This window comes from Oculina patagonica, chromosome 9, assembly GCF_052425735.1.
Source record: "Oculina patagonica isolate OP01 chromosome 9, crgOcupat, whole genome shotgun sequence".
Classification (NCBI taxonomy): Eukaryota; Metazoa; Cnidaria; class Anthozoa; order Scleractinia; family Oculinidae; genus Oculina; species Oculina patagonica.
The window spans coordinates 2,982,550-3,005,178 of NC_135766.1; the positions used below are offsets into that span (position 1 = coordinate 2,982,550).

Sequence of the window (22,629 nt, forward strand, 5' to 3'; positions counted from 1 at the left end):
TACTGTGAAAATTGAATCAGTCTAATACTGTGAACATGGAATCAGTGTAATGCTGTGAAAACTGCCGCAGTCTAAATACTGTGGAAATTGCGTCAGTCTAATACTGTGAAAATTGAGTCAGTCTAATACTGTGAAAATTGAGTCAGTCTAATACTGTGAAAATTGTGGCTGCCTAATACTGTGGAAATTGAGTCAGTCTAATACTGTGAAAATTGAGTCAGTCTAATACTGTGAAAATTGAGTCAGTCTAAATACTGTGAAAATTGCGCTAGTCTAATACTGTGAAAATTGAGTCAGTCTAATACTGTAAAAATTGTGGCAGTCTAATACTGTGAAAATTGCGCCAGTCTAAATACTGTAAAAATTGCGCCAGTCTGATACTGTGAAAATTGAGTCAGTATAATACTGAGAAAATTGAATCAGTCTAATACTGTGGAAATTGAGTCAGTCTAATACTGTAAAAATTGTGGCAGTCTAAATACTCTGGAAATTGAGTCAGTCTAATACTGTGAAAATTGTGGCAGTCTAATACTGTGAAAATAGAGTCATTCTAATACTTTAAAAATTGCGACAGTCTAATACTGTGAAGATTGAGTCAGTCTAATTACCGTGAAAATCGTGGCAGTCTAATACTGTGAAAATTGCGCCAGTCTAATACTGTGAAAATTGAGTCAGTCTGGTACTGTGAAAATTGTGGCTGTCTATATACAGTGAAAAATTTGGTGGTCTAAAACTGCGACAGTGTACTGCTGTGAAAATGGTGTCGATCTGTATTATACGTGAAAATAAGGTAGTATTTAAGGTAGTATAAATAGTGTTATATATGCGTCAGTCTAGGTACTGTCTAAAATTGCCACGGTCTAAATACTGTGAAAATTGAGTCAGTCTAAATACTGTGAAAATCGTGGCAGTCTAATACTGTGAAAATTGAGTCAGTCTAATACTGTGAAAATTATGTCAGTCTAACACTGTGAAAATTGCGGCAGTCTAAATACTGTGAAAATTTCGTCAATCTAAATACTGTGAAAATTGCTCAGGTCTAAGTAATTATTTAAAATTGCTACAGCCTTAATTTCTTTGAAAATTACGCAGTCTAAATACTTTGGAAATTGCGTCTGTCTAAATAATGTGAAAGTTATGCTAGTTTTAATACTGGGAAAATTGTGACTAAATGACTGACTAAATAGTTTGAAAATTTCCGCAGTCTAAGTACTGTTAAAAATGCTGCAATCTGGATACTGTGAAAGTTGCGCTAGTCTAAATACCGTGAAAATTGCGCCAGCGTAAATATTGTGGAAATTGCGCAGTTTAAATACTGTGAAAAATTCCCAGTCTTAAAACTCTGGAAATTGCTCCAATCTAAATAATATGGAATTTTTCGTTTTCTTAGTGCTCAAAAGCTGTTCGTATTACCCAGTCTAAGTACCGCGTAGTTTTACTTTGTCTATCTATTGCGAAATACTGTCAACTAATGTGAACAAGTGTCGAATTTGAGGCATTTTAAGTACGCCTGTCTAAAAGCTGTACTTTGAGTGTTGCTGAAATGAAACAGTTGCAATACTCTTATTTTTTCATCACTCTGATTGTCTTTTTTATTATGCCTTTTTTGCGTGAACTACACGTAACCATTGTTATGGCTTCTTTCTTAGATAATTTAAACGGCGATAGCTAGCAAAATGTTAAAACAGGACATTATATTCTTCTTATCATTAATATTATTATAGTTTGGTTTGTAATCCAATTTACCTTGTAACATTTGCACTTCTTCGTTTTATCCTGTTTAGGAGCTCAGAAGGGAAAAACAGTCATTGAGCCTGTGGGAGATGATGGATTTCATTGCCAACATATTTCATTTAGTAGCAATTTTTCCAGTGGATCCCCGGTGCGAGTGTTCATTTCCATCAATCATGGGAACGAATCATCAGAAGTTCATGATCCTGCTTTCATTTGGGCGGCCGATGTTACAACAAGCGGCTTCAAGGCTTGCCTGGTTAAAAGTGGTCGTGGCTCGGGGCAGAATACCACTATCGATTGGTTTGCATTCCAAGGTTCCCAATCGGGAGTTTATCACGGATCAGAAAGTTTTGGCCTTTTTACTACTGGAATACAATGTCGTCAGGTGACATTCCCTCAGGTACGAATATGAAATCATTTCTTCTTAGGAAAAAAAAGGGAAAGTTTTCCTGGACTCTTGTGGCCTGTCGTTCGCTCTGAAAATGAATTCGTGTCCTTCGCATGCACAATCAAGATTTCAGCATGTTGAATTTGCTTTTTAATAAGACAAAAGCATATATAACCAAATGAAAAATAAGGATATCAACGTGTTTCTTAACCGGGAAACCGTACAACTGGGATGGGAGGAAATTAGCATCGTTTTTAAACCACTTCTTTGGATTATGTCATGAGACGATAAGGTAGTTGTTGTCGACCTATAGATATCTGCAATTACATTTAACAGCATTTTTGCAATACGCTATTATCACGGTAGAAGTCTGTCTTGATTTGAAAACACATTGTCTGTTTTTGCTGTTATTAGGCCTTTTCCGTAGTACCCAAACTTCACGTCACCGTCCAACACGGTATTCCAAACCAAAAGCAGGACGCGATGATTTTCTGGACCGAAAGTGTTTCCACAAGTCAGTTTGAAGTTTGTTTACTGGAGTCAAGGACATTTGATGGACCCCATGACAATATCGCAGTGGTACGCAGTAGACAAAACGACAAACAAATTCACGTTTTTTTATGTTGTATTGTTATAACTAAAATTGTGACAAAATACGAACAATGGAAGTTGGCTTGTTAGGTCAATTGGTTAGAGCGTGCACCGGTACCGCAGAGGTCAGGGTTTGAGTCCCGACAAGCCAGATTTGTTCAGGCTTTCTTTTCGAAACTACTTAAGTTGTGTACATAACTGCCAGTATTTTCTCCTCATTTATTCTTCATCCGCAGTTCAAGTATTTATTTCATATATTCATAATTTCAGAAACAGTTATGTTCTCACAGCTACCAAAAGTACCTCAACTAGGTCTTAAACAACTTATCAAACATCTTGAAGGACATCAATTCACAAATATGTATCACATTCATGAATTCTTTGAAGGATTGTTGCTAACTTTTCTGGACTTAATGTAAGGTTATTAAGTTCTCTTCTAGTGCTGATTTTTATCTCTAGAACTGGATGGCATACGAACATTTTGCCTCGCTGTCGGAAGCTAAAGAGTCTTCCGAGATTGTGTTCGCGGACAACGAGATACCAACTGCTGAAAACAATTACGCCCTGTGCAAGGTATGTGTTGGTAACATGAGAGATAAAGACTCGCTGAACATGACGTTGGAGCAAGCACCAAAACCTACTGCAAGTAATACTGACGCAGTTTTGACGCAGTTTCAGTTTCTAGGAGGCCCTGTTGCTTCTGCTACTTATTATGCCCTTGCCCGCAACCCAGGTTTTCAGTTTTTCAATGGAAATGACCCTTTTAAAGATCGTTGCAAAAAAAATTAAAACATATTCTCATTGACTGACTTATCTTTACATCGTCTCAAAATATAAAATGAAAACATATTCAACGCTGGCTGAATATAAAGGACATTTTGAATACTTTGGCTGTAAACGAGAGAGCTTTGAACGAACTATACCTGGTGACCTCAATTGATTAATTAAAATCTCATAAGTCGACTAAGTTATGGTCTTTCGACACAGCAAATGGCAAACTAATTTTTTTTTTCAAAGTATAATTCTCAATGCAGATAACGGATTATTTTTTTATCAAATTTAAAACAGTGGCGCCCATAACCAGGTTCCCACTGAATGAGTCTAAAAAAAGTTTGATGCTGACTTCTCACTACTTCCTTCCTTCGCAGAACATCACATTTGCTACCCCGTTTTTCACGGCACCTGTGGCAATCGTTACTGTTCGCAATGGTGGTAGCAACAACGCCAACGCAGTCTGTCGAAGGAAATGTCCTTTAAGCAGTTGGCTGGAGGTACAGTTCATTGCTCTAAACTAAGTAACTTTAAAAGTGACAAAATGGAAAACAATACAAAGTTACAAATGGTTCAATGTCAGTAAGGTCATATTAGATAGAATGATCCTTTGTGCGTTTACTACTATTATAATATCGCCGAACATTCACGCAAGCATATTACCTGAAAGCGATCACTGTTTTTTTTTTTTTTTTTGAAATCACAATGTTAGTACTTGTACAATTTAAGATAAGGATTTCTTCATTTGCAATTAAACAAAACATAGAATCGGACTGAAAGGAAAAGTAGGCAAAGTTGAGAGAAACGCATAATATTGTTCGGTTTGTAGCAGTCGTTTTACAAGCTTAGTCAAAGTAGTTTTGGTTATCCTTTCTTTAAATATGCTAAATCACCCAATGCCGGATTTAAATGTCTAATCACTGTGCTAATACGTTTTTAACATAACTTTAAAGGAAGTCACAACCTCCTATTTCCGTGTGTGCATCAGAGACAACGCGGGGTACAATCGCCAGAGAAGCAATGTAATTGTAGACTACTTGGTTATCGGAGGTAACTATACTTCATCATGAATACTGATAGCCTTAAGGCGCTAAATAACGCTTTATGTCAATCCACGCATCTTCATTCATTTTAGCTGTACGTAATTTCATGAACATTTTATTATAATAACCATCCAAATTATCCATTTCTAGATCTCGATCCCTGCACAAATGTGACCTGCAAATACCACAGTCACTGCGAAGCATTAGCCCCGCACCAGTTTACTTGTGTTTGTGAAGACAGCTGCCCGTCATACGAAGAACAGGTCTGCGCTTCCAACGGTCGTACATTTCAAAATCTGTGCCTGTTACAACAGGAAATATGTAGGACACGTGGCAATTATACCAAGTATCATCCTGGAAGCTGTAGAGGTAAATTTAAATATTTAAAAATTTCCCACGAAATTTTAGAAGTACAAAAACGTGTGTGACACCTTAACTTTGTATAGCAACCGCCATCCGATATTTTAATTTGTGCTATATACATCATACATTCTTTTGCACGGCATATTGTATCCAGTAACGAAACAACAGAAACCTGTTTTCAGCGGACACCCAAGTCAAGGGATACAAGGACATCAGTACAACAACATTAATAAAAGATAATGAGACAACACACTCGTGTCCAAAAACTCGGTAGCCCCTAGTTGTCTGCTGTGGTCCCGTGTTTAACTCCTAAGCCACGCTTTGTAAAAAGTCAACTGCTTCGCTTTCCACTCAATAAGCTTATACTTCAATGAAGCCATTAAATGATTTTATGTTGTTTTTAAAAATCAAAACTAAACGTGACCTTACATTCCAATTTTTCACCTGTTGTAGTTAATGAAATATTGTTATTACATCACATGCACTATGACATTTCTAAAAATTCATTTTTTTAACTTTATTACTCAGGTTTTCCACTTCAGAAGGGAAGGCATGAGTTCCAAAATATCCCCTCCTGGGCAGAAGATCAGTGTGAAGTCATCCAATTTGAACCATACATATTTTACCCTCATAAGAAAATATACATACAACTTACTGTTAACCACCATAATTACTCTGATGCCACTTTTGTACACGAGGCCACTACTCCATGGGTTGAAAGCGTTAACAGCACTCAGTTTACAGCCTGTGTTACTCGAGCTGGTAGGAATGACTATCCCTCAGATAGCTTCGCCACAATTGATTGGATCGCCTATCAGGGTGCTCCGTCCGGGGGAGTAGTGGGCGAGGAAATGTTTTCTCGTTGGTGGACGGGTACTAGTTGTCGGACAGTCATCCTTCCAAATGTATGTATACTCTTTTACTGAAATAAAAGGAAACACGTGCTTTCAAAAGTGAAAACAATTTCCAAAGTCACTTCTTTACTCTTTTTTTAATTTCGTTTTTTAGGGAAAGTACTCCAGGTCACCAAAGATATTTGCGACAAGTGAACACCATAGGTCAGGTCTTAAGCACGATGCTGCCAGCGTGTGGCTTGAAGATGTCTCAGCGAGTTCCTTCAAGATTTGTCTCAGGGAGCTTCAAAACTTCGCAGGGGTTCATGACGACATCTCAGTGGTAAGTGTTATTAACCATATTGCAGACAATTCACAAACCGCAGTACATCTGAACGTATACGTCATAGCAAACAAGCTGTCGTGAAAACTCTCCGAATATTATATTACTGAGATTGCAGTTTCAACATTAACAACATTTAACATAAAGGGCTATTATTTCAAGCTCGAAATAAAACACGTATATTTGTTAAAAAAATATACAAAATATTAAGTACCAAACAGAATCATGTTTGTCATCTTTTACAAGCGTTTGGTATCATATAGTCGCCTTGATGGTGTTGACAGGGATTCCCTGCGTCAATTAAAGGAGTTAGGCGCCGTGATGGCACTGACTGCTTTTGAAAGCTATCAAATTTGATTCTGTTTGTAATAATATACATACAAAAATTTCTGCATGCTCATTGGCTGAGAGCACGTCAATTAATCCCAAACAGTGCAGAAAGTTGAAATTAAGTGCAGAAAGTTGAAATTGAGTGAAGAAAGTGGAAATTCAATTGATTGACAGGAAAGTCAGAAAGCGCGCCAAAACAAAATGGCGGCCGTTGTCGGAGTGTTTGGGAGAGCACAAATCGAGCAAAAACATAACAATTCATGAAACGTTTGACCGATTTAACGAACGTTATAAGTATATAAACCAAAGTACTAGGAATTGGACGTTTGTACAACACAAGAGAGGCTTTACGAAACTACTGTAAGCTACCAATCGTGGATTTTCTTACGCGACGGCTCGTAAAGAAGAAAGATTACAAGCGTGAATTGAAGTTGGACATTTCAGCCCAAACCAATACAACTGAATAAGGATAAAAGCACCAGATAATGCATGACAAAGAGCTTTAAAATTCCCTAGCGGTATCTGGATTTTACAAAGCCCAACAACTCCGTTATGTTTGAACGAATCGGAAAGGTAAGCTACGTATAAACACGGTTTGTTTGTCATCCACTTCAAGTGAAATTTTTGTATGTGTATTATTAACAAGTAATCACATGATTTTTCTCGTACAATTTGGGATAAATCATCACTCGTAAATTTTTCAAAGACTACAAATTGCACTCGCCCTACGGGCTTGTGCAATTTGGTTAGCCTTTGAAAAATTTACTCGTGCTGATTTATCCCAAATTGCACTCGAAATCATGCGATTACCTATACAAATTTCATATCTTGTAACTATGTCATTCGAATTATTGTAATATAATTATATTTTCTATTACAGAACTGGTTGGCGTTCGAGTCCCTCCATAGACCACTCTTTTCAGAACAGAATGATATCAGCTTTCAAAATAACGTCTTGCCTTCGAAGATCAACAACTTCGCCTTCTGCAAGGTTAGCGTAATAAATATGCAGACAAGTGGGAGGAGAGGCGTTTGCCCATGGCATTAATGTTGTGTTTCAATTTTACTTTTGGTAGTTGGTAGTTTTTTTTTCATGGTGTATGATGATATATGATAACTAACTAACTTTTTAACTAAGGGAAACATCAGATGGTACCATGGGTAAAATGGAGCCTCAACATACACGCTACACTACAAAAACGAACAAACTTTATTTTTAAACATAATCAAGCGTTTACTGTGTTGGGACAATGGTTCTGAAGGACATTACCTGCGCTAAGTGATAAACTCCGAAATCACCTCTTAAACAATGCAAACACTGGTGTCAAGCATAACACAAAGACGCCGAAAAAACGTCGCTGTCGCTTACAGGTAAGAGAATAAACACTTTTTATGATTAACAGGATGTCAATTTTATTCGGAATTATACCAAAGCTCCAACAGTGGTGTTAACAGCCAAACATGTTAGCAGTGGTGGAAATGCACCAGCATCGTGCAGCGGAATTGTAAGCTGGATTGAGGTAATTCATTGGTTTTTGTGCCACAAAAAGTTGAATTGCATAGAGTGCGGTGCCCATTAATTAAGGTATCATATACCCCAAAATTGACCATTTTTAAGAAAAATATATTTTGGTATTTTCAGGTAGATCTCATTAAGACCTTTCATTCAAAAAAAAAAGAGCATGGAAAAAGATTGACTCTACACAAAGTCATGAACGAAAAGTTTTCTTGCCATTAATTATTTGATATTGTTAGCTGTCAACAGGTTGTCTAAAGAAGCGCGGTGATCTACCGTTGCGTGATTTTATATCACAGTTCTTGGTTTTCGACGAGATGCTTTGGGTGTTTTTCGCTGACAAAATGCATAGTTTTTCAGACGTGAAAGAAGAAATATTTTCCCATTCCTTTCTCATGTTCAAAGAATGCTGCAACAACGGAAAAAAACAAAAGATTTGGCTGATTCACTAGTAGATAGCGACAGCGAATTATTTTTCGCCGCTTGAAGCGGTAACGACGATAACGCCACGACCCGGCATCACAACCAGTTCCTCGGCTTACTTGCGAATCCACGTTTTTGTTGTTTTAGACTTAACATTTCTAAAACTGTTGCACTAAGACGAAATTTGTTATAAAGCGAGCGGTAGAAATAAAATTATGAAACAGACTGTTTCCGACCAGAAGCAACATTTGACACCGCTTTGAACAAGTTCTATTGTTAAAGTAAAATGAACCTTCATTCTATCGCTCAACGCGTGATCATTTTCACACGTCTTGTGTAATTAATCTCATTAAAGCGGAAGCACGCCCCAAAATACATTTTCTTTCGTATCTCGTAAACAAAGTTTCGTAGAGAGAGGCGCACATTTTAAGTTCGTTTTCAATGGGATTTCAACAATTTTCGCTGAAATTTGGCAAGAATGTTGCCCGATAACTGAGCAACAAAACTATGTCGGCGAATTTTAACTTTTTTCTTCTTTCAAAAGTTATGGTTGTTTAAACGCAGACAATAGTTGTTCCTTACACTCTTAAAGTTTATCTGCGTGTCAAAAACAAACCAGACAAGTAATCAATATTCCCCGACACAGTTTCTTAGAGAAATGTGTGGAGATCACACAGCGATGCTAATCGCTTTTTCCCAGTCAAATTTGTCCGGAAACGAACCCGATTTATGAGCCTCGGTACTTTTGGAAATAACACGCTCTCTTTGGATAACATTATTATTTTTACTTAAAATAAATATATCTCCATAATCTACAATTCCTAAGCTTTCAGAAAATATATACTTTGTTGGGGTTTGCGTTAATTACCAGACGGTAAGGCAGCTCCAACCGCTGATGGTCATTTCGGGTACACTGATACCTTAAATGAATTGCGGTTGTTTCGCCTACGAGTTGTTTCGCTAACGACCAGTTCGCTAATGAGTTAGGTCGATTCGCTAACGTCTAAAGTCGTTTCGAGCTTATTTTTTTGAAGCGATTCGAGTTTGTCTTTCGGCAAGAGCGTGGGTTCGATTGTCTTATTCTGTTGATGAAGAAGCTTTGTTTCTCTGTTGATGAAAAAGAACTAAAAGAGACGTCGGGGTCTTAACTTTATACGTTAGCGAAACGACCTACAGCTTGTTAGCGAAACGACTTTAGACGTTAGCGAATCGACCTAACTCGTTAGCGAACTGGTCGTTAGCGAAACAACTCGTAGCCGAAACAACCGGTTACCAATTAAATAAAAGTAGGGGGAGCCAAGGCAAGATATTTGTCTAAACGCAGTGTGTCAAACACGGATTAAGAGGGTCGGTTAAATTGTTTCCCAATCCCCTCCTATCCGTCAAGTCTGAAGTTGCGCCTAATAACTGAAAGAGAAAATCGACGACGATAGCGCAGATATGGAAAGGTGAGGGGATTCAATGATGGGTAGTTTCGAGACATATTTGATAATTACGTTGTAATACCGTGTTTTACTGATGTTTAGCGGTTGATAGCCTTAAATAAAGGCTTTATCGTAATTTATTTTGTTTGTCTTTATTTTTAAGTTTATTACCAACTCGCAATTTCGAATTTGTGCCAAGGAACTGTTTGTGCAGCGCTTTGATCCGCTGACTGTGTCATATGCAGTATTATCAGGTAAAACACTTCATACCTTTTTTCGTGTTTTGGTGCTTACAATAATTGTGGAAATAAATGTACAATTAACATGTGAATGGCTTTATATCTGACGTTTAATTCAGGCCATATAAGGCAGTAAACGTTTTGCTTAACGGCAGTTTTTTTTTTTCAACAGAAAAATGAATGCACAAAACAGATTTATATTTAATCAAAGAGATATCACAGAAATTGACTCTCGTGCGTTTGTGTGTGTGATCCAACTGAAATAGAAAAGATGGAAAACCGCTAATCACGAAAAAAGCTTGAATCCGTTGAGTAACATATACTCAGAACGCTTAGAACAAACTATGGTGCAAAAGCTAGTTCAGAAATTTGTAATTCATGACCCACCAAATACAAAAATTAATGCAAAAGAAAACTAAGCAAAAACACTAAACTGGAAATGACGCTACAGAAAATTTAAATACTTAGGCATATAAGCATGAGGAAGGATGCATTTGCTGCATTCTTAATACAGCATTTCCTCCAAAATGTTCGTTGATCAGCTCTTAGTCCAATTAACAATGGGTTAACAGCAGGCTGATTTAATTCAGGAAGCATTTTAAGGATTCAGGTGGCAATCAATTAACCGACCAGAGACCGATGATGCACCTTAATTAACTACTTAAAAAACAACAAAAACAACAATTCAGTATTGATAGCATCAGTGTGTTTCTTTTCGACTTCTTACAATAAAACTTGTTTTTTTTTTCTTTTATTGAATAGATGTTTGCCAAGATAGCTGGGCCTACTTTAAAGGATATTGCTACAGGAAAGTATCTTCTTGTGATTCCTGGAGTAACAGCCAGGCGACATGTGCTACATTGGGAGCAAATCTTCCCAGCATTCACAGCCAGGAGGAAAATGTTTATGTCCAAAGTTTACACGGCGGTGAACACTCTTGGCTGGGCCTCTCTGATATCAACACTGAAGGGACGTTCGTGTGGAGTGACGGAACACCGCTTGACTTCCATTACTGGACGAAACCCCAGCCAAACAACTTTCAAAATGAGGACTGTGTTCATACTCTTGGTTTACTTCATAATCACAAGTACAGATGGAACGATGTCAACTGCACAGATTGCCACGGATTCACTTGCAAGAAAGGTATTTTTCCCGCTTTTGAACCGAAAATGTATACCATAAGAAATTTTATGGAATTAGCCAATTATCAACACCACCCTGGGAGGCGTGGTAACTTATTGTTTAGTTCATTGGCGTCCAGATCGAGCTGTCTGGGTCCGTGCTATGATTGTGTCATTGTGTTGTTTTTTACCAAGACAATTTACTCCTACATACCTGCGATGAACTAGCAATCCTACCCAGGGAAAGCGGAAATACTCCTAGTCGCCCCACGCTTCGAGCAAAAACCAGGGAGAAGCGGCGTCCTGAATGAACGCAGACTTTTTTTCTACCCCTGTCGGTCTTTTCACCTCAGTATATTTCAATATAGATAATTCACATATATTCCTTATATAGATTACGACGAATGCAAATACTTTTCCTACGATTGTCCAGTAAATTCCAGTTGTGTGAACAGTGATGGTTCTTACTCATGTCAATGTCCTGTTGGATATCGTCTGGATGGAAATAATTGCAGAGGTTTGTTCTTCTAAAGTGTTGTAAGATTTTTTGAATCTCTCCTAAACTATATATTCTGAAACTATAGCTCTTCAAAAATAATTGAAACTATAGCTCTGCAAAAATACATATACAATGATGATTGCAATGTTCATGTGAATTTCGTGGATCAGCATTCGGCGTTTTATAATCGAAGGACGATTTGTTAGACCTTCCGTCAGGTTTGTATTTTAATCACTTCATGAACTTGGAAAAAGCTTTTAAGGTTACCTCAATTGTCAAAACGTGATATTTCAATAACGTGTCTCAATTCGCCTTGAGCTTCTCGCCTCAATGCTTGGTCAAACTGTTTTGCCGAACGTCTTAAACATATCGCGCAGTCTTCCACTTTTTTTAACTGAATGCGATTTCTTATAATATTACATTTGGAAATACAATTAATAACAAAAATTAGCGAAAAAAACAACCGACGTTTCGGTGTCATCCTGGCACAATTATCAAATAGAAAAAATATGCAAAAGAAACTAGTTTATACTAAAAGTAGGTGCTAAAATGAATAAACTAATAAAGATTAAAATAATAACTGTTCAGTGTTCATGTTCATGTTCATTCCAGTGAGGTGACAAACACTGGTTATGAGTGCATTGTCTGCTGAAAGCCTAAACAAATACTTTCGCTCGAATTAAATCCGATTGAGTGTTAAGGCTTGGTTTCTTCCACCGAATCCACAACATTTCATGGATTAAGCAATCGAACTTTCCCTGACATGTCTTTAAGATCTTAAAATTATTTGTCAGGATGCCAACTTCATCAACTCCGTGTTTATTTTGAAGGTGTTTTCTAATGGCAAAAAATCGGTGTTTCTTAATGCGTTTGTGAAGGTGACGGCTGGTGTATCCAACGTATTCTGCAACGCACAGATCACATACATAGTAATAAACAACGCACTGTTGGCCTATTACGGGAGGTTTTGGCTCCTGCACTACACTTTGGTGCCAAAATGACACTGAAAAGTCGGTCGATTTTTTCGCCTATTTTTGTTATCAATTAAATGCGATTTCATAGTAATATGAGATATCTGTTATGTTACAACAATCGTGATATACAAATAGGTAAAATCAACGTTCTTCACCTAAAGGAACCTGGGAAAGAACTATCCAATTTTTCTTTAATTTAACTTCACAGATATTGACGAATGTCATTTGGGATCATTTTCCTGTCATTCTCAAGCTCAATGTGTGAATATTCCTGGCACCTACAATTGTATTTGCTTGCCTGGTTATGCTGGGGACGGTAAAACTAGCTGTTACGGTAAGATTCAAGCGGGTAATTTAATCTACAAGCCGTTTCTATTCAATCAAAAATTCTGGAAATTCCGGTTAGGAAGCGAATAGAACAGAAATTTCCCGGAGGTTGTCCTTAATTCCGGAAAATTTAATACCGTTAAATAATACCGTTACATTCGACCATTTCTTCTTGGGCCCAGCTTCCCTGAGCCGGATCCGAATGTGTTCGTATAGTCAAACTGGCTTCTTCTAGTCCAGATTTGTTACCTCGCCCTCCGAAAGTAACTCTTGAACTCGTTAGGATAAGACGCTGGTGGTTAAATGAGATAATGGCTTTTGCCCGATTTACGATATTGACAAATAATGCAAACTACTTTTTCTCCAATTAAGTCTGCTAGTCGGATAACAAACAGAATAACTGTTTGCCGATAATCCAATGCGAGTGGCTTGGCGAGTGAAGTCAGCACTAGCTGCAAGACCATGCTACTCGAGTCCCCAATAGTTAATGTTTTTTTTTTTTTTTTTTTTACGTTCATCCAACATTAATTTTAAGGAAAAATGTTGTTAATTAAACTTGAAATTTGACAATGGAATTGATGTGTATACGTTTTCATCATCGTTTCAACTTAGTTTTTTTCATTTGTTGTTAATTTAACAGGACCGTCGGTGACGGCGACGGCCTCCTGCTCAAACACACTGGTGCAGGCAACTAGTACGGGTGGAATAATAGACTCAAGTATAAACAGTTACCATTACAGTAACAATATGAATTGCCAGTGGATTATTTCGTCAAATACTATGATGGAACTTGCATTCTTTAGTTTCAAAACCAGCACCTCAGATTATGTTACGGTGTACGATGGTGGATCAACTTCCTCTCCTCTGATTGGAAGATATAATAGGTACTCTCTTCCTGCACCCATTATAAGCTCTTCAAACAAACTTTACATGACGTTTGTATCTGATGGATCTGGTTATAACTCGGGATTTAGAGCACGTTACAGAGGTAAGATGCTTCTCAAAATATTGAAATAAAAATATTAGAGATTAGCCTTAATTGACTCGACACTGACTTTTTTGACAGACAGCCTTCAAAAAGAACGCTGTTGTTTATTCTCAGGGAATTTAAAGAACTTCTCTGTGTACTCTGTTTTAAACGGTTTAACACTTCAATCCTTAATGCCCCCCCCCCCCCCCCCTCAACATTTTCCAAATCCTTAAGTTCGACTGGGTGCAAGATTGCATTATTATTGAGCTGTGTAGCTACTCCCAAACCAGAATCATTTTGCAGCATGACGAATTCACTGGAAGTTTTGGTTTTAATATACGGTATACAAAAAGCTCCCATCAAATATGTGAATGGTTAACAAGAAGTGGGATTAAGCGCTTCGTAGTTCTACACAAGATGAATATCGATTCCTTTCAAACCAAAAAAAAAAAAAAACGCCATTAAAACATAATTTGGGACTTATTTTTTTCCTTCACAACATGAGTGCGGCTAATCTGCCTGTTACCAGTTTCACCTTCCATTAATTTTTATCAGTTATAATGCTTTTCTTCACTTAACAAGAGCCAAACACCCTCGATACACCATCTATATCAATGAAAATAAGTTTCTTCTATACCCTTAAACTCCTATTAATTTCCGCTCTAGTCTACATAGATAACCAATTTTTCAGGACTAGTTTGTAAACTGCAATTTAAAATGTATATGCTGCAAAAAATCAACGCAAATTATTTTGCTAGAAACTTCTCTTATAAGTGCCTATTTGTGAACACGGCTTAACCCTATTCAGACCGGGGGGGGGGGGGGGGCTTTTGAGGCCCGCGCTGACTTTGAACTTTTATAACTTTTTTAAGATTTAACTAAACGCTGCCAAACTTTCTGAGTATTCCTTAAATTTATCTGGCAACAATTTGGTAGGGTTGGATGATGTGTCAGGAGCTTGACATCACCATGGCAACGGCATTTTGACAGGCATGTTTTCCCCAATGTGTAATTTTGCATCTTTCTGTTAATAAAAATCAACTTAAATGGAATTATTTTTTTACATTTTTACGGGTTTAAAGCACATCTATATTTGTTTTGAGTACTTTGCAATGATTTTGTGTGGTTTTCTGGTATTTTGGAAAAAAATTGAAATCCAAGATGGCGGATCCAAGATGGCGGCTGTTTTGACATCATGATGTTATTGTCACGTGTTGTGACGTCACCATCCCATGTGACGTATACCAAAAGAAAGAGTTTCGGACATAGAATACATCCTATAAGTTGCTTAAATATTCTGGAAGTTACATAGGGGGGGGGGGGGGGGGGGGGGCTTCCATCAAAAAAGCCCGGTCTGAATAGGGTTAAGTAATTAATAATACATTCACAGGACGTATTTGAGCTTTCATTCCGACGTTTTGTAATATATTTATTATCAATTTTTTTGTGCCACAAAGCACTATTTTTATTATCCGTATTGTTGAATGCTACATATGTGTACTTTGTATGATTATTATCAATTTAACCAATTTGTTTGTAGACTCGTCCAAATGAAGGCATCATCTTTCTTCATACGAATTGTATAGGTAATCACTTGATTTCGAGTGCAATTTGGGAGAAATAAGCACGACTAAATTTTTCAAAAGATAAGAAAATTTGCACGAGTCTTTAGGGCGAGTGCAATTTGTAGTTTCTGAAAAATTTATGAGTGCTTATTTATCCAAAATTGCACGAGAAAAATCATGTGATTACTATATATTTATAACATCATTTATTTAAACTCGGCAAATATAATCACGTGTTTATTCAAAACAAGGGCAAAGCCCAAACAACGTACAGATTTCTCAATGTTTTTAAAGTTTTTACCCGAAAAATCTGGTTAGACATTCCAACGAATTGTATAAAGAAAAGATTCTTTGTTTTACCTCTTCCAGAGATTTCATTCTGCTTTAAATACTTGTCGAGTTTTACTTAGGCGAATTCGACTCGGCGGCCAGCCAAGTGAAGCTGTTTCGCTTTTCATTCAAACACTTTCTTGGACGAAACAATTCTCTGTCCCATACAATAGGAAGCCTATAAGTTCTGTTCTCTTAGTACAGTGTCTTTCAAGCGAAGAGGCTATCTGGCCCATAATATGTTTGTTTTTGCATTCGGCGAATTCAGGGTAAATAAATTCGCTCAAGCAAAGCGTGAAGCTTAGTCGGCTTGTAGTTTCGATTACGTTGGCAATTTCTCTCTTAAGAAACCAGTTATTCCAAAGCGAAAACAAACAAAAAAACAGTGCTTTTAAGTGCTATGGTATTTAGGGCTGTCTGTTGGTCCTCTACTGTGCTCAAAACGCCAATCATTTTCTTTACTAGCATTTCGAAGCAGATCCAAACTTCGCGCCATTCAGATCACGTGAAAGCGTTTGATTGGCCCTGTGTGGGTGCCTTTGTTTATTTAACAATAAGAATGCTCTGTTGTTTCTCTTTTTTGCACCGAATTTCCGTTTTTTCTGCACTATATTACCTCATTTCTGCATCAAATTTACTAAAAACTGCATTTCTCTAAGCCAATCAGATTAGATAATTTTTTTCATGTATATTATTAAAAGTGGAAAAAGGGTCAAATATGTGCCTTAGTTATGAGTACGGCCGTCGTATCCCTTCTGCTCAAACTTGATACTAAGTTAAGTTTACACCCAGCGTTGACGATAGCGATTATCAGTTTTTGTATGGTTCAATGCGAAATTGTCTTTCTTTGGTTTGTTGTTTGTTTCTTTTGTTTTTTTTTTTGCTTTTTATCTGCTATTCGTTTTGCCTCATGGTAGCTAGCTCTGGTTTTACCAGATAGGTATTTAAGGGCAGTAGGCTGTATGACATGATTAGATCTCATTAAGTATCTTTTATACTAGCTGTTACAGGAGGAACCCTCCGCATTAATGGTAGTACGCCATCAATCGGAAGAGTTGAAATATTCTACGATGGTCAGTGGGGCACAATTTGCGATGACGCCTGGGATATAAATGACGCCAACGTGGTGTGCAAACAGCTTGGGTATCAAAAAGCTTTGCAAGCTTATAGGAGCGCCACTCATGGTCAAGGAACAGGTCCAATATGGATGGATGACGTAGCGTGCTCGGGAGGTGAGTCGCATCTTCACGACTGCAGACACCGTGGATGGGGAAACAGTGATTGCACTCACAGCCAAGACGCCAGTGTGCAGTGCTATTATGGCTCTTCTACTTTGCGTCTGATGGATGGTGGAGCTAATGCTGGCCGTGTTGAAGTTTATTACAACGGACAGTGGGGCACAGTGTGTGATGATGCATGGGATATCAACGATGCGAATGTAGTGTGCCGTCAGCTTGGCTTTTCCAGCGCATCCTCCTTCCCTTGGTATGCGGCATACGGCCAGGGATCTGAGCCTACCTGGATGGATGACGTCAGCTGTCAAGGAGGAGAGTCCTCTCTATTCAGCTGTGCTCATCGTGGCTGGGGAGATGAAAACTGCAGTCACAGCGAGGATGCAAGTGTTGTTTGCAACACGTAGATAGCTAAAAAGCTATACGGAAAATGACTGCTGCTATATCTTATCTTTTCTCGGCTATTTTTTTATTTAACCTTGGAACATATTGAACACTTAGTGATGACTAGAAGATAGTTTTAATTGCTTGGTGGGATAATAAGTTTAGGTTTCTTAAAGTTTTTTAAACGTTTTGGCCTCGCATATGTAAGATCAATGTAATGCGTTATCCATTTCCTTGTTTTTGATTTTAGTAGGTTGATTAGGTGGTTCACATTGGTTGTTTATGGCAACAGAAGTTATTTTGAAGGAGCACGGATTAAAACTTTACCTAAATCGCTTACTATCAGACGACAAAAAAGATTTCCGGTCCGCATTCTTTAAATTTAACAAAAGTATCGATGAATTATCAAGTACTATTTGAATGTATTTTTCTAACATCATTGGGGAGACGTTTGCGTGTGACATTTTCTAGCAGGCCTGTGATGTTTGGCTGTCTATTTTACCCATTTGTTTTTCGAAGTAGTTGGTCTCTAGTTTTGGTCTATTGTGACGAATTTCTAGCCTGCACACTGATTATCGTGTACCGTATAAATTAATGAAATCCAATATTGATGGCTGATCTCCGAGACTGCGTTTGTAAAATAGCGCCTCTTCATGATAACGCTTTTAGTTCCCATGGCAACAAATTGCCTTCGTACATTGTTAATTTTCGTCTTCCTGGATACATTTAAGGGCCATACGTCACCTGTGTAGTTTGAAGAATGGTCAGGGGGGCGTTTGCCTTCCTCCGTGTCGCAAACAACTAATTAAAGCCTAATTTTTACTGTGCTGTTTAAAATTTGTAATAGCACTGAGATTTGAAACGTTATTGAGGCTATGCATTTAATGTGAATAAGCGTGTTGCTATACATATCCCAAATGATTGTTAGCCAACAAATGGTTATAGTGAAATGCATATATCACATATAAGGTATTTTCATGTAGAGAGTTATCAGGGAAAATATACTTGCCTTTTTTCGCCGGTATAAAAATATCAAAGCCAGTTACAAATACATATTTCATAAAAAAAAAAAACAAAAAAAAAAAACTATTTGTAGCCGTTAGCAGCAGCAGCAGCAGCAAAAAAAAAAAAATAATAAATATAGGTGTAGGGCGAAATATCTTGTTGTATGTTACTCTTTTTTCACGGTTTAACCACATTCAGACCGTGTTACTTCGGATCTTTTCAGACCGGATGTGCCCCCTCCGTAACTTCCAGAATATTTAAGTAATCAGAATGAAATCTAAAGGATATCTAGTATGTCCGAAAATCTATCTTTTGATATACGTCACGTGGGATGATGACGTCAAATAACGCGACAGTTACATTATGATGCCAAATCAACCGCCATCTTGGATCCGCCGGCTCGGATTTCAATTTTTTTTTCAAAACGTCAGAAAACCGCTTAAAATTACTGAAATAACTCAAAACCATAAAAAGGTGAAAAATAATTTTATTTAAGTTAATTTTCATTTAAAGGAAGAAAAAAATTTCAAATTTGGGAAAACATGCCTGTCAAAATGCTGTTGCCATGGCAATGCCATGTTCCCGACACAGAAGCCACCCTAACTTGCAAAGTTTGGCAGCGTTGTAAGCTATAAGCGTTAAAAGTCACTTCCCCCACACCCGGTCTGGATAAGGTTAAGTAGGAGTTCTGCAAATAAACTGAATGGGTGTCGATTAAGCATCGTTCTCGTAGTGGCTTTTACGGTGCTCACATCCCTAGATCACCTCCATGCGCGCGGTCGAAAACCAAAAGACAACAACCAAAAATGAAAACCAAAAGACAACAACAACAGCAGTAATAATAATATCAATACTAACAATAATACTAAACAAAGATAGAAAGAAACAAAAACAGAAAAGGAGAAACACCCACCTCGTCTTCCTTCGTGTAATCTTTACTAGGGAAACCTCACACAGGATGAAAACGTTTCATTTCATAGCGAGGCGCGTAAGATCGTGTTGGCTATTGTTGTCGTGTTGCCCTCTTTGTATATGTGCACATTTGCAAACACTTCTTCACGAAAAATCGTTGCCCGGTCTTGTGCACGCACATGTCGCTATTTTGCGTACTATTTCCAAAACGGGGGCGAGAAACAAATGAAGGAACCAGGGAATTGCGTATTGAGCACGTCAACAAAGCACTTGTTTACATGAAACGTTTAAAACTGTACTTCACGAGCTGACTGTTTGTTTGATTTGTAATGTTGTTGAGTTCACTTAATTTGTTTGATTAGGCCCGGTTCAAATGCCGAACGTTTTATTATGAGACGAACTTAGTAGCCTGAATTAACTACATGAAAAGTTCAGTGACTGAATCAAAAAAGAACGACTATTTCAATTTGGAACGGCTCAGCGATTTGTCCCGCCTGGCTTGGCCGGGAATTTCGACTTTGCAACGGCTTTGGCTCAGACGCCGAACTTTTCATGTGCCGATCCTAATGCTAAAATTATTGTAAGCCATTTTGGAAACTGTTGAATTCACGAACATGCGTCGTGGAGAGCAGAAGTATTAGCAGTGTATTACGAACGGCAGCAGAACGGCTAATTAAATTCGACGTTCGAAGTCTTAAGCGGGCGTAATTTTGTTAACCCTTTAACCGGCAATCGTACATATGTGTATGAAAAACACCAGCAGTGATTGAAAAAACTCTAGCTTTTACATATCTGGGCACATGATAGTAATGACTGCTTTTTATGGCAAAGTGATAATTTTCATAGCTTTAAAAGCCAACTAACTGACTACAACTCTTGATTTCTGTTGCATATGGTTGTTTGTTCAGCAGCAAATCTGAAAATGCCCGTTTTCTACGTAACAGGACAACAACAAAAAACACACATCTTTGCCTCCATTTTTTTAATGAAAAAATAATTCTGACTTCAAAAATATACATTTGCAGCAAACTTCAACCCTATTCCCTTCCGTTCACCAAGGAAATTCCCCATCAATCATTCAGCAGACTCAGCAATTACTATTCGATTAGAGCTATGCTTGCAAACCTGTAATTTCCTCGTTGGTGACCGAAAGGGATGCTTGGGAAAAACAGTCATGGCGGCGGCATGAAAGGCTTCCTACCTTTATTCCATATATTTTTTATAAGTGTCGAGCCACCCAATCCTGCCTGCAAAATGTTGCACCGATTTCATTCTTTGGAAGTCAGAACTCGTCCAAAATGCCTCGGCAGGTCTTGGAATCCACCCACAGAACGGCCAGAGAGACAACTTTACCCATGAACCGCCATCTTTCGATTCGAATATTTCTGGCGTTCCAATCAAGACAAAATCATCTCTCACCTCTGGTTTCTTTCAGATGCTGGCCTCTACCCACCATTCTAGCTTAATGATGCCAGCCTGGGGGCTGCAGTGAAAAATGACTCGAAAAATCACTAATAAACACAAAACGAGCCAAATCCAAGCCCAACAGCTCGCCTACGAAAGAAGAAACTGCCGACTACTGACGTCACAATAAAAATTTGAGCCCTCGGTGTTTCGAAACAGCACACATTTTTACTTGAACTTTTTATATGCAATCACGAAGTTCTACAGAATGACTAAGCCCAGAAAAAACCTTTAGAAAGTCACAGAAATCTGACGGTTAAAGGGTTAAGGAGAACAATAGAGGTAACGTGACCACAACTTTTAACATGACAGAGTGAAAGCTAGGGTTAAACCAAGCCTATAATGGTGTATAGATTAGGGTTGCAGGGTCAGGGCTTGTGGGTTAGGGTTAGCGTTAAGTTGTTGGGGTTAGGGTTAGATTTTAGGTTAGGGTTGCAGTTTGGGCCTGGGCTAGTCACGTGACCAGCACTCCTGCCACACTGGATCACCTTAGTTAAAGTAACTGTAGCCTTATGATAGCATTGAGCCCTAATAAAGTCTCTGGCCAAGCAACGATGTCAAATTATTTACTCCTCTTGCTTCAATTTTGTGCTGAGGTATAATTATAAAGGTTTTGAGGGGTATTGCATTCTACCCTCCCCTCCAACTTCTTGTCCTGCGGTCAAGTTGACACAAAGATTTGCATGAGGACTGGTGTTGATGGGCTTTGCATTTTTGAGTCGTTTGCGAATTCGAAAGATGAATTGACTGACAAAAAATACTTTTGGTTGATCTGGGACGGACCAAATTCATATTAACCCTTTCACTCCTAAACGCACATTTTAGGCGCTATTTGGAGGTGCAGTCATTGAATCAATTGTAACTTCATCAATAAGCACGTCGTGGAATTTCGTGATAAGAATCTGACAGAGCTTGGACCGACCTTTCTACAGGATTGTTCATTTTGAATATCGGTTGAATTCTGACAGAGCTAATCAACGAAAAGAACAATCCATTTTTGGTGCAAAATCGTTGCTTAAACAGGCCAGTACACCTGTAATTGGTCAAGGTCCCCTTTTCAGTGTTTTCCAATGACAACGTCAAACCTTTTTTAGCCAAAAGAAAGTACATGAAGAGTAGAAAATAAGGAGAATAAGAAGGCAGAAAAAAGAAAGCATAAGGGGCAAAAAAAAATTTGGAACGTGGAGGCTCATGCAACTACGCCTTGAGAGAGACACAATACTGCAACACGCAATGTTGTCCCGTCAACTGCGCGTGGCATTGGAACGCGTGGGGCACGTGCAGGGGCTGTGGGATGTCAACCCAGATGCGCACAATGCGAATAACGCGACTTTCAAGTTGCGGCGAAACGGCGTGTCCGAGTAAAAGGAGTCAGTCCAGGAGTTGCCACACTGGAGTGTGAGTTAAAAGTTTAATCGGAAATGTTTCCAAAACGATCGATACTGGCGAAAAATCATGCATATGTATGCGTCGTATGCATTAGTGCTGGGGGGAGCCGGTTTTAAACATAACTACCTTTAAGGGTCATACAAAGGGAAAGCATGATTGCTGTAAACTTAAGATATCAAAATGTTGAATGTTTCAAAATTCACCATCTATCTATTTCCGAAGTAACCCACTTCAAATTATAAAATTGATCAACATTTATTTCAAGCAATGTCAGTTTGCGAACATATTGTGTGAGATATGTTAGTGTTTTATTTGGTCTAGTTTTTTAATCGACATTTTATTTCCTGTTGACGTACACCTAAACGTGATCGTTTTCAACAAAACTTCAAAACCTTTTTTTTTTACGTAAGGCAAGGATGTTTTTTTTTTCTGCATTTCCCACTTATTTGGGAAGCTTGA

The 22,629-nt window shown here is 38.1% G+C and overlaps 1 protein-coding gene across 2 annotated transcripts in view; it reads left to right on the forward strand.

Moving 5' to 3' along the window:
* Window positions 1–18,529, forward strand: part of LOC144665195 (uncharacterized) — a 48,264-nt gene extending 29,735 nt beyond the window's left edge. For both annotated transcript variants that reach the window (XM_078526381.1, XM_078526382.1), the window contains exons 3-18: window positions 1,785–2,134; window positions 2,537–2,701; window positions 3,173–3,286; window positions 3,862–3,984; window positions 4,438–4,534; window positions 4,678–4,896; window positions 5,419–5,795; window positions 5,899–6,066; window positions 7,277–7,387; window positions 7,800–7,916; window positions 9,923–10,013; window positions 10,761–11,141; window positions 11,514–11,636; window positions 12,801–12,926; window positions 13,560–13,907; window positions 16,786–18,529. In XM_078526381.1, the coding sequence (XP_078382507.1) occupies window positions 1,785–2,134; window positions 2,537–2,701; window positions 3,173–3,286; window positions 3,862–3,984; window positions 4,438–4,534; window positions 4,678–4,896; window positions 5,419–5,795; window positions 5,899–6,066; window positions 7,277–7,387; window positions 7,800–7,916; window positions 9,923–10,013; window positions 10,761–11,141; window positions 11,514–11,636; window positions 12,801–12,926; window positions 13,560–13,907; window positions 16,786–17,423 (3,548 nt within the window). In that variant the 3' untranslated portion in view covers window positions 17,424–18,529. The remainder of the gene's footprint in view (window positions 1–1,784; window positions 2,135–2,536; window positions 2,702–3,172; window positions 3,287–3,861; window positions 3,985–4,437; window positions 4,535–4,677; window positions 4,897–5,418; window positions 5,796–5,898; window positions 6,067–7,276; window positions 7,388–7,799; window positions 7,917–9,922; window positions 10,014–10,760; window positions 11,142–11,513; window positions 11,637–12,800; window positions 12,927–13,559; window positions 13,908–16,785) is intronic.
* Window positions 18,530–22,629: the final 4,100 nt, after the last annotated feature.